At 59.1% G+C, this 12,251-nt stretch overlaps 2 protein-coding genes across 2 annotated transcripts; one reads left to right on the forward strand and one right to left on the reverse strand.

Moving 5' to 3' along the window:
- The first annotated feature begins 3,458 nt into the window (after positions 1–3,458).
- Positions 3,459–9,967, forward strand: LOC117646208. The gene is made up of 2 exons (XM_034387015.1): positions 3,459–4,119; positions 9,386–9,967. The coding sequence occupies exon 1, from the start codon at positions 3,766–3,768 to the stop codon at positions 4,051–4,053; it is 288 nt and encodes a 95-aa protein (XP_034242906.1). The 5' UTR covers positions 3,459–3,765; the 3' UTR covers positions 4,054–4,119; positions 9,386–9,967.
- LOC117646207 (signal recognition particle receptor subunit beta) lies at positions 9,950–12,192 on the reverse strand. The gene is made up of 5 exons (XM_034387014.1): positions 11,692–12,192; positions 11,383–11,549; positions 11,130–11,269; positions 10,914–11,045; positions 9,950–10,829 (listed from the first exon to the last, which is right to left on the reverse strand). The coding sequence occupies exons 1-5, from the start codon at positions 11,822–11,824 to the stop codon at positions 10,637–10,639; spliced, it is 765 nt and encodes a 254-aa protein (XP_034242905.1). The 5' UTR covers positions 11,825–12,192; the 3' UTR covers positions 9,950–10,636.
- Positions 12,193–12,251: the final 59 nt, after the last annotated feature.

Genomic DNA, 12,251 nt, shown 5'->3' on the forward strand with positions numbered 1-12,251 from the left:
TAAAAGTGGAGGAGAGTCTCGCTGTAAACATTACAAATGGAAGAGGCGGTAAACATTAAAACCACGGGCTCCATCGCGACCCCGCTCGATCATTCGGTGAGCTTGCCGATGGTTGAGCCTCGAAGGGCCGCAGGACCGGCTTGGCTGGCCTAGGCTGCCGGGTTTAAGGTTAATGAAGGTTCATGCCGCTGCCAGGCTTGCTCTGCCAGGCTTGCTCTGCCAGGCTTGCTCTGCCAGGCTTGCTCTGCCAGGCTTGCTCTGCCAGGCTTGCTCTGCCAGGCTTGCTCTGCCAGGCTTGCTCTGCCAGGCTTGCTCTGCCAGGCTTGCTCTGCCAGGCTTGCTCTGCCAGGCTTGCTCTGCCAGGCTTGCTCTGCCAGGCTTGCTCTGCCAGGCTTGCTCTGCCAGGCTTGCTCTGCCAGGCTTGCTCTGCCAGGCTTGCTCTGCCAGGCTTGCTCTGCCAGGCTTGCTCTGCCAGGCTTGCTCTGCCAGGCTTGCTCTGCCAGGCTTGCTCTGCCAGGCTTGCTCTGCCAGGCTTGCTCTGCCAGGCTTGCTCTGCCAGGCTTGCTCTGCCAGGCTTGCTCTGCCAGGCTTGCTCTGCCAGGCTTGCTCTGCCAGGCTTGCTCTGCCAGGCTTGCTCTGCCAGGCTTGCTCTGCCAGGCTTGCTCTGCCAGGCTTGCTCTGCCAGGCTTGCTCTGCCAGGCTTGCTCTGCCAGGCTTGCTCTGCCAGGCTTGCTCTGCCAGGCTTGCTCTGCCAGGCTTGCTCTGCCAGGCTTGCTCTGCCAGGCTTGCTCTGCCAGGCTTGCTCTGCCAGGCTTGCTCTGCCAGGCTTGCTCTGCCAGGCTTGCTCTGCCAGGCTTGCTCTGCCAGGCTTGCTCTGCCAGGCTTGCTCTGCCAGGCTTGCTCTGCCAGGCTTGCTCTGCCAGGCTGGTAAGGCGCATGGCCACGCCAGGCCACGCATGGCGCATGCAGTCACCCTCCTTTCCCTGGCTTCGGCTTCACTTCTATTTCGATACTCCTTTCCCTCTCGAGAGCGGAGGCGGCGCGACGGGCGAGACACGACGGGCCGGCAGGGCGAGACGGCGGCGACGACCGGGGCGGGGCGGGGCGGGGCGGGGGAGGGGCGGAGGCGGCGCGACGGGCGAGACACGACGGGCCGGCAGGGCGAGACGGCGGCGACGACCGGGGCGGGGCGGGGCGGGGCGGGGGAGGGGCGGAGGCGGCGCGACGGGCGAGACACGACGGGCCGGCAGGGCGAGACGGCGGCGACGACCGGGGCGGGGCGGGGGAGGGGCGGCAGACGACGCCATGCCAGAGGAAGTGGCAAGTAAGGCAGTGGGTCAATCGGGACAGAAAACAAAAGCGGGTCTGGGCCGCCGGGCCGGGCCTTGAGTGCACGGGCCTTGGTCGGGGCCGAGGCCGGGCCGAGGTCTCGGCCGAGGTCGTCGAGGGAGCTGAAGGGCTCCAGCCCCAGCAGGGCCCCAGCAACAACACAGGCAGGCGGCGAGGGTTCCAGACACTGACGTTCAAAGCAGAGCAGACTGCTCGCGGACTCTGCTAGGCTTCAAATCGACTCAAGGCTCAGTTCGGGCAGAACGCTTCTGGAGAGGGTATTCGGGCCCAGCCATGTGGCATAGGCCTGTCCCTTCTCAAGAATTTAAATTTTGCATCAGAATGACTCGCAAAGAATAGACGTAAAGTAAAGTATAGACTAAGTAAAGACGTCCTTTGACTCCGTCGGGTCGGGACGTTGCCTCTGTCTTTACACACTCCACTCCACAGTGCAGCACAACCACCTTTTTTGCAGTTTTTATACGTGGGTGCGCGGAAATGAGTGTTCAGGCAATGCTCCTTGCACGATATTAAAAGCACGCCTTTCTACCATCGTGTGCGGGCAGCGGGCATTGACAACAGGGGCCGTACTTTCCCCCAGGTGATGCACAGCCAGCAGGCCCAGCAGGCCAGCACCACGGTGCCGCCACCGCGATCGATTTTTCGAGGACAGCCTCTGCCTCTCGCTCGGTCTCTCTTCGGGAGCCGTTTTCCCTTCTCTCCCTCTCTGCGGGCACCGCGCCGGGCACCGTTAGGGCAAGGACTGCAACAACGCCGTCATGAAGCCCATGCAGCAGTGCAGCCCATGCGGCGCGCGGTGCCCAGGCAGCCCAGGCTCTTTAGCCCCGGCCCCTCGGTAGAAAGGGAAGCGCGAATGGAGATCGGCCGAGCCACTCCGAGCAGTCGCTTCGTCGCTCTGTCTCCCACTCGCACCCCAACGGGACGTCCCATAAGTGCGTCAGAGAGAGCGACGAAGCGAACCTTCGGAATGAGTCTGCTGCTCGGTCCAGGGCCTGGACTTGAGCGGGGCGACGTCGGGCGGCGTGGTGCCGAGGCGGCCGAGGACGGCGTCGTACAAGTCCTGGATGTCTCGGGGGAGGGCGGGGCGCGGAGGAGCACGCCGGCGACACGCCGGGCGGCGTGGTGCCGAGGCGGCCGAGGACGGCGTCGTGCAAGTCCTGGACGTCCTGAACGTCTCGGGGGAGGGCGGGGCGCGGAGAAGCACGCCGGCGACACGCCGCGACGTCGCCGCCTCACCTTTCGCCGTGCCGCCGGGCCTTTCTCCAGGCCGGCCGGCGGCCGCGTCGGTCGCGTCGCGATGGAGGGGAGGGTGGGGGAGGGTTGGCGCGGGGGTGGTAGGGGACGGCGAGAGGGGGGGGGGGGCAAGGGCGCTCGGCTCGTGCTGCCGAGCCCTGCCGAGGGCCCTCGCCCCCATGCCCCGGCCCCCTCCAACCCGTTCAGTTGAACCAAGCTCCTCCCGGCCGGCTTTTGGATCCGGGTGTAAACACGTAGTGGGGGCAAGCCAAGGCGTGGGTAGGGCCCCGGGCCCCTGGGCCGAGGATCCTGGTCCTGGGCCCCAAAGGTCCTACCGCCGTCCCCTCCCCTCTGGTCTCTGTGCGCTCCCTCCCCCCGCCCCCTTCGGCCCCTTCCCCTCTGGGCCGAACTGCGGCAGAGTACCTCAGGGGTACCTCGGCTGACTCGTTGCTGCGCGTTGCCTCCACGACCTCCACGGAGCCCCGCGGCAGGCAGGCAGGCAGGCAGGCAGGCTGGCAGGCAGGCTGGACGAGGCGGGGAGAAGGGAAGGGGCGGGGTGAACGGGGAGGCTGGAGGCTCCCTAGGAGAGGGTAGGGCAGCCCGGCGGCCCGCCGACAGGCAGGGTAGGGGCTGCACAGCCTGCAGTGCAGCCGTACTGGCTGACGACGTGGTCGTACTGGCCCGGCCCGCCCGAGCCCGCCCCAGCCCGCCCCAGCCCGCCCGGCCTGTCACGTGCCCAGCTCTCCCTGTTGCCGGCTCGGCTCGGTCCGGCTCGGCTCGGCTCGGCTCAGCTCAGCTCGGCTCGGGTCGGCCCGGCTCGGCTCGGCTCGGCTCGGCACGGTTCATGGGAAACCGCGGGATTTTCGCCGACCAGGGAGACGCCGAGCGCGAGCGCGAGCGCCAGTGTGCCGCCGATGCGCAAGGGTGAAAGTTTGTTATTGTTTGTGGGTGCGAGCGGCGAGCGTGTGGCGGTGTAGGCTCGCAGCGTCAAGACTCCCCGACGTGCGCCCTGCAGAGCCCCGCCGACGTAGCCAGGAGCCAGGACTCGCCTCGCCAGCGCCCTCGCGCCCAGTAGCAGAGTAGCAGAGCAGTTCGCGCGCGCCCGTGCCGTTTACTGTGTGTTCGCCGAGTGTGTGAGTGTGCCTCCTTCGAGACGACGACCACGACGACCACCGCCTCAACATGCCCGATGGATTCAAGGGTTGCGCCGTGCACGACAAGAACAACAACACCAAGGGCACCGCCAACCACAACGCGAACTGTCATCAGCATCACCACAACGGCAACAACAATTCGACGTGCTTCGGCGGCGGCGGCCACGGCGGGAGCGGCTACTGCGGGGGCGGCAGCGGGGCAGGGCCGCAGCGCCGCGTGCAGGTCACCGCCAAGATCCTGTTCGGCACCGTCAGTGCCATCTCCAGTATGAAGGCGTCCGAGAAGGCGGCCAAGGCGGCTGGCAAGCGGCCGTAGGCCCCGCCTGGGGCGGCCGTAGGCAGCCGCAGCGTCGCGTCGCGTCGTCATGTCCTTGTCGGCCAGGTCAGTGCACTCCAACCCCTGCATCAAACATGAAACCACTGGGCAGACTGGGCCAGCCTGTGAAGCCAGAACAAGGCATTTCGTTCACCGCGGGTGCCGTGGAGCGCCTGTGAGGCAGCGGGTAGGCCAGCCCGCACGACACAGCTGTGCAACGGGACTGCCTACCCGCTGGCTGACAGGCGTTCTCGCCCCAGTTGCCCTCCTGCACCACGCTTACACTCTCATTCTAGGAACGTGACATCACGTTGAAACGAACGTGACAAAGTGTCACGTTCGTTTGAGCATTGTGTCACGTTCGTTTGAATGTGAACAAGCTGATTTTTTGGCCAATTCACACCCAAACGAATGTGACACAATGCTCAAACGAACGTGACATTTTGTCACGTTCGTTTCAACGTGATGTCACGTTCCTGGAATGAGAGTGTAAACTCCGGCTGCAGCGCGGTGTTCCTTTTCGCCCCTGCTCCCTGGATGCATGCTGGATGTCTTTTAACTTGAAGTCTGCATTCTTGCGAGAGGGCTGTACCGACCGAGAGGTAGAGAAACGCCGCTCAGGCGAATCCCAGTTATTGCTTGGTAGATAAACTTATTTCAGCGACTTTTTGACACTGGTGTATCGCGGTAGGAAACTTTTTTGGCCACTCGTGTGCGAAAACTGGACACAAAACTCACAGCTGACGAGAGTATTAACCAGCGCGGCGGCAGCCGGACGCGACGCCGCGACGACGCGGCGGGCCCGGGGAGGCGGGGCGGGGCGGGGCGGGGCGGGGACGGGCCGAGCAGACGGGGCCGCGGGGGGCATTCTTACTCTCGGTTTCATTAAGGCGGGCGGCAGGAGCGGACAGGGGCGGGCAGGGGGAGGCGGAGGGGGTGCCCTCCTTTCGCCGCGAGGAGGCGTGGGCAGCGAGTACAGAACGTGCTTCGCAGTGCTGGCCGTGCCGGACGGCATTAGCATTGCCATTTGCAGTGTGCTTGCAGTGTGCTTGCGGCGTGCTTGCAGCGTGCCGCCACGAAGAAATCTCAATTTGAACCTGAACACGCGGACGACGTAAAACCGCGCCGCGATCGCACACACCAATCACAAACACGGCACAGCTTTGAGGACTCGAGCCGGCATCGGCATGACGGACAGGGCGCTTTCGGTGCCGGGCGGGCCGGGCCGGGATATGGGTCACAGAGTGGTAGAGAAACGCCGTGTCTCCTTGGGCTGCTCGGGAAGTGCTCGGGGGCCGTCGGGGACCGTCGGGGACTGGAGGGACAGGGCGGGGATTACGGCCGGCCTCGCCGCCTCACCAGGCCGGCGCACTTGGGCGCCTCGAGCGGAGCGTGAAGCGTGCGAAGCGTGATGCTGGCATTCGGACGCGCTCTATTTTTGGCCATTTTCGTTTTCATCCGAAGCTGCAGCGGTCTGCCCATTGGGTCTGCCTTGAACCCTTTGCCTTTCGGGGAAAAGTCGAGCGGCCCCCTTCCCCTTCGGCGCGGCCGTCCGCTGTGTCGGCGCGACCCTGCCCGGCACGGCGGCACGTGGACGAAAAAACAAAAACAATAAAAAACACGTTAAAAGCTGCAAAAAGAAAGCGCCCCTCCGGCCGGCCTGCCGCGGCCTGCCCACTGACGCGCAAAGTGCACGCGTTAGCCACGCCCCGCCACGCCCCGCCACGCCGCTCCAGCCTGGAGCGCGCCTGGAGCATGCCTGGAGTGCAGGCGTCGGTATGGCGACACCACATGCCTGCAGGCTGCAGGCCGCGTATTGCATCCTGGCAATGGCACGCCCCGCCCCGCCCCGCCGCGCCCGTCGCACTTACCGCCCCGGCCGACTTACTTTCGAAACAGCACCAAAAGCCGAGCACCGCGCCGCCGAAAGGCGTACCTGGTACCTGGCGTACTCCGCGCTCCGCGCCCCGCACCCACTAAACCTTTTTGAAAGTAACGGCTTCCTTCGGCCTGGCCAAGGCCTGGCCAAGGCCTGGCCCTGCCCCTGGCTGGCCAGCCGGCCACGCCAGGCCCGTGGCCGAGGCCCTATTACCCCAGCCCCTCGGCCCTTTGGTCCTCTCTGGCCCTTTTGGTCCTTCCCCGACTCGCTGCGTTCGCGACGCCCGCCACCAAACTGCCCCCGGTTCAAGTTGGAGGCGGCGCCACCAAAGCGGGGCCCTCAGCACCCATGGTCGCAGTGGCAGTGTTTCTGGGTCGCCGTCGAAAGAAAGCTGGGCGCCCTCTCGGCCCTCTCGGTTCTGGCGGCCGAAAAAAAGTGTTTTGGAAATGGCGCTGCGGGGCTGCGGGGCTGCGGGGCGCAGGCGGGGGCAGGGTTCTCCAATTGGCCCCTCCCAAACCACCGGGCCAGCGGCAGGCTGCGGCAGGCTGCGGCAGGCCAGCAGGACGCCGACGCCAAACGACCTCCAGCCCTTGCTTTGGCCCTTGCTTTGGTCCTTGCTTTGGCCCTTGCTTTGGCCCTTGCTTTGGCCCTTGCTTTGGCCCTTGCTTTGGCCCTTGCTTTGGCCCTTGCTTTGGCCCTTGCTTTGGCCCTTGTTTTGGCCCTTGCTTTGGCCCTTGCTTTGGCCCTTGCTTTGGCCCTTGCTTTGGCCCTTGCTTTGGCCCTTGCTTTGGCCCTTGCTTTGGCCCTTGCTTTGGCCCTTGCTTTGGCCCTTGTTTTGGCCCTTGCTTTGGCCCTTGCTTTGGCCCTTGCTTTGGCCCTTGATTTGGCCCTTGCTTTGGCCCTTGCTTTGGCCCTTGCTTTGGCCCTTGCTTTGGCCCTTGCTTTGGCCCTTGCTTTGGCCCTTGCTTTGGCCCCTGCTCGCCGTCCTCGTTCTGTCCCTGTCCGGCAGGGCCCTGCCCTGCCCATGTCCAGGGATGCGCGAGGTTCCCCCGGGACGCACGCGGCGTGCCCTGGACAGCCCTGGTCAGCTCTGGGGCGGCAGGCTCGGGTTCTCAAGGCACAAAAGCAACAAAAACAACAACAAAATGAAGGCACGGTGATGCCCCATTTATGGATTGCCGGAATGGGGGCGCTGCCTGGACTGCCTGGGCTGCCGCTCTGGCTTGCCGGTGTCCCTGTCTGCATGCCCCGTGCCGTGCCGTGCCGTGCCGCGCCGTGCCGCGCCGCGCCGTGCCGTGCCGCGCCGTGCCGTGCCGCGCCGTGCCGTGCCGTGCCGCGCCGTGCCGCGCCGTGCCGTGCCGTGCCGTGCCGCGCCGGCCACGCGTCTCCCGCCTCGATCCGAGGGAACCTGTCGCCCTGTCTCTCTCGCACCCTTGGGGCGTGCGTTCAACAGTTCACCCGTTTAAGCGCAGCCGAAAAAGTGCAGCCGAGCGTTGGTGAAGTGGACCGCCTGCCGAGCGATTCAGAACATCGGTTTGTCGCTCTTAACCTTTAACGGAGAGCCCCATGAGAGCGAGAGAAACAGAGCGACGAACTGATTCTTCCGGCCGCACGCCACGGCGACGGCCTTCGAGCCCTCCCCGGCCATTGCCGGTCATTCCCTGCAGGCCGCGCCGCGCCGCGCCGATTCTCGATTCGGAGGTCGAGGAGAAAGTCCTGTCATTATCAGTGGCGAGGCGCGGCGGCGCGGCCGGGAACCCTGTTCGAATCTCGGAATCCCATCCCGGCATCGGGACTCAAATTGCAAGTTGGACCGCCTGCCATGCCAACCACTGGGGCAGTGGGAGATCCGCCGCGGCCGCTCACGAGGCTCACTCCGAGCAGTGCTTCTCTCTCGCACTCACGGCACGGGCTGCGACGCTGCGAGAGAGGTAGAGCGTCGAGGCGCCGTTCGGAATCTCTCCGCCGCGCGCTCTCCCCGCACCAAAATAATTGACCCCTCGGTGCGCGTTCCCGTTCGAGGCGATGCCGGCCGATGCGATGCACACCTGCCTTCTGGTCGAGAACAGTAGTTCGCCGCGCCGCGCCCCATTCCGAATCCTTCGAGGCCTCTTGGCCCCGCTCGAACCATTTCGGAAACTTAACCGATGTCGATGCCCCACTAAGTTCCGAGGAGCCAAGCTTCTTGCTGCCAGCAGGCTGATTCCGGGTTGCGCCTCGTCGCTCTGTGGTTCTCGTGTGGACCGTCCCATGAGAGTCAGAGATACAGAGCGACGAAAGCACTGTCCTACCACGTGAGCGGTGAAAGCCCTATCTTAACCGTGTGATCCCTTCGGAGTAACGCTTGGCCTGCCTACGTTTGTGGAAGACCGTTTGCCACCTGACAGGCTGGTCGCACCGACTTCTAGGGATCGCCCCGTCTGGTTTCGAACCGTCGTCGGCACAGCTGGAATCCGAGCTTCCTTCTTCCAGGCCCGCTTAGCATCCAGGAATCAGCTGTCGGCCCGTCCAGCGTCCCAGCCAGTCCCAGCGCGCCCGGCGCGAAGGTGGCCGGCGTGGTGCGTGGTCAGGGCCGACGGCGACCTCGACCTGGGGCCAGCTGGGCCGGCTGGGCTCACCGGGCCGACGTGGCGGCGCTCTCATCCGCAGCCGGATCCAAAATGGGAAACCAGATTTATGAAGGGAGGGGGGGGGTCCTCGCTCGACCCGGCGTCTAGGGTCTGGCCTGGGTCTAGCCGTGCCGCCTGCGCCGGCGGCCCGATGAAACCGAAAGTGAATCCACAGGGGGCGGGGCGGCGCGGGGCGGCAGGCGCCTGACTGGCTGACTGGCTGGCGTGCGGCAGGCGGCGCGGAAAACGGCCGGCGCGAATTTAGAAAGGCGGCAACAGCATCGTGCTGCATCGTGCAGCATCTCGCCGAGCCGGCCAGGACTAGGCACGCCTAGGCAGGACTCGTGACTCGTGCACACCACGCTCTCTGCGTCAAGTACACTGCAGGCAGATTCCGAGCAGTGCTTCGGTCGCTCCCCCTCCCCCCTCTCTCATGCGGGGCGCTACCTAGGGGTGCCAGCGAGAGACAGAGCGACCAAGCGGTATTCGGAATCATCCGGCAGCAGTCAATTGTTCTAATGCCATCGAGATGTACGCCCTGTGCGTGCCCCCCCCCTTTTTCTCCTCGGCCGCCGGCGCGACCTTGACCGTGATTGCTGGAGCTGGACGAGCCGGGAGGGGGAGGGGGAGGGGGGAGAGAGAAAGGAAAAAGCGTCGGGGCGCGCCGAGGCGAGGTGCCAAGCCGCGGGGTACAAGGTACAAGGCATATCCGACGGAGAGAGCAGAGAGCTGCACGTACTCGGGGAACACGAGGATGGGTACTGCTTGGTGTGAGAAAGAGGGGATAGGGGTGCCTTTGTGCTACTTACGACTTGTGCAATATACTGGCTCTTCCTTGTTTCAGAATTCAACATGAGAAGCAGGTGGAGACTCGAAGCGGACTCGACTGGATTCGAGGGGCATTCTAGTCCCATGGGCTACACAACATGTAATGTTTTTTCCTTTCCAGGAAACGAAACAGCTGAGATGCTCTTGCCTTTCGACGTTCATTCCATAAAATGTTCCATAAGTACAATGAAAAAAATCATTGAGAACAAAAGACGAAAATTTTTCTGTATATAACAGCTTTTTTTTTAGTATGCGGAGCTGAATGGATGGTGATAAGTATTATATTATGCAGTATTAATAAATATTATATAAACATTTTCATTTGTTTAAGTTAGGATGAGTTTCAAAAATAGTAGTGTATGTAGACCTGTCAAAATTACTTAGGACTGCAGTAGACATTAGAGAGTCCCATGGCAGGGGCAGTTGTCAAGTCTAGTCCGGCGCAATGCTGAGTTGAGAAACAGTTTGTTGAGCTGATTCTAATCAGTATTTTGGAAAAAGGGAGAAAATATATTCATAATCTTTCATTTTTAATATGTAAGTGCTTTATAGATTTTCACTTGTAAATGATAAGAAATAAAACAATCAATTTACTTTATTTATGGAGGTATGGTAAGCATGTGAACTTTTGAGATTTGTCATTGTACTTGTTATTACTTCCATGAGACCTCCACATTCCCACAAAACCAAGCCAACAAGACTGAATTGATATGACTTGAACCACTTAACAAATCATGGTCCATGAGACATGGAACCAGGTCAAAATAACATACAGTTTTAGAGATATTTCTGTGAAAAAAACATTTTTATATGACGAACCAAACAGAAATATGGAGATACAAAAACAATACGAACAAATCAACAAGAGTCAATTAGCTTAGGGAAATAAATTATTGGTCGCAATACAGAAGAGTTCAAAATGTAAAAAAGTCAGTACATGGCATCTTTTCCTCTGTATCAAGCCCAACAAAATAATAAAATAACTGAGTTGCTGAGAGCACTCACTTCAATACAACCAACAACAGCAGTTCAAATTGAACGCTACAATTTTACACATAAGAGACACATAATGAAAATTGCAAGATCTATTAGATCCCTAATTGTACGAAATAATATAGACAGAAATGAACAGGGTTCATACAGCTGATACATGAAAAGTATTTTGCTCACAAAATGGAGTAGAAATTAGCAAAGTTAACAGTCTTTTGAAAAAAGTCATGAACAAACTATAACAGAACATGTATAAATAAATAAACAAACAAAATGTTTATGCTGAGGATGCTAGCCACTTTTTCACAGATTCAAGGCCTTCTTCTGAAAGGGCACTTGACTCAGCGAAATCAATTTGAAACTTAAGCTGAGAGAATGTAAAGTCTTTGCCCTGTTTCCCTAAGTATGCTTGCTTCTCGGATTTGTCAGACAAACTAGTAAGCTTGTCTTTGGTCTCGCGCAGTAAATTCCTGAAAGGATGAACAAGTGTTTAAAAATTTAATGGAGGATTAAACATTAGGACACTTAGAAAAGGTGGATGTCAATAAACTTACAATTCTTTCTCCAGATTTGACTGGATTAGAGATATTCCTTTAGCCATGGGCAGATCCTGCTTGTGGGCAAGAATCAGCACAGATGGGCTATTGTATGAAATGGTGCTGTCAAGCAAGACGTTGTACATGAACCTAAAAGAGGCAAAAAGTGCTGCATTAACGAAAATAGATTCTTGGTTTGATACATATGTTTGCTGAATAATACTGTATACATACTCAGCGACATCACGTAAGTCTTTCTGAAATGTCATGGCATCAATCACAAAGATCAATGCCCGAGTGGTTTCTTTGTATTGATCAAAGAATTTCATACGCAGTCTCTCATGACCAGGAACATCAACTAAGCGCAGAAGACCCTGTAATGTGTAATAAATAACGTACAGAACATCTAGAACAACTGAAGAAATCTGAATCATTCCTCTATGTCAATTATTAATAAAATTAAATATGGTGGACGTATTTGACCTACCCTATTGGTCTGATAAAAATCAACATTCTCTTTTATTGAAGTAAGAGTTTCAACTTTGCGACCATGCAATAATTGGGACCAAACTAAAGTTTTTCCTGCGTCGCACAGACCCAGGACTTGCACATCACGACGGGCTTTGCGGCCTCGGAATATTAGCTTCACAAGAACTGAAAATAAAAGCAGTGATATAAGCACGAAGAAAAACAAAAATTAAGTCCTCATTTTTCAAGCAAAATGGAACTGCTAGCGCCAAAACTAAGGCGACCGGCAACCCAACCATATGGTCAACATAACCACAAGCACACTTACAGAGAGTTATTAGGATGACAACAACTCCAATGACAATGGGAAGGACTTGGGTGCTTTCAAAATACTTTTTCACGTCTGCAAAACTAAAGGAAACTCGGTGGAGTTTCTCGGCCGATTTCGCGCTTTTGTCCATATTGACTGAATGACTGCACAACAACAAGCGATACAGCAACACGCAGGACGACAGCAGCAGCAGACAGCTGATGACGCAGTCAGAAGCGCCAGGTTCGCGTTCGCGTTAGGGACAGCGCGTTCCCTGCAGAGAGGCTAGAGCTCAAACCGCCGACGAGATGAGAACTGGTAGTGAGTCGAGCGAGAGCGAGATGCATTCATTTGGAATTGGAGCCGCGTCGCGACTGCAGACTTTTAAAGCTCCCCTGACTGCAGTGAAGTGCGCCTTATTTTTACAGTGATGGAGGAAGTATCGACGGGAGTTGTCGCTGTCTTCCCGGCAATCCCGCCTCGTCACAGCCAGCAGACTGATTCATTTTCGTCGCGCCGTCTCTCTCGAACTGATGGTGCCCCTTAGCGATGGGTGCGACAGAGACGAAAACGCGAAC

The sequence above is a fragment of the Thrips palmi genome, unplaced genomic scaffold (genome assembly GCF_012932325.1).
Source record: "Thrips palmi isolate BJ-2018 unplaced genomic scaffold, TpBJ-2018v1 HiC_scaffold_19, whole genome shotgun sequence".
Taxonomy (NCBI): Eukaryota; Metazoa; Arthropoda; class Insecta; order Thysanoptera; family Thripidae; genus Thrips; species Thrips palmi.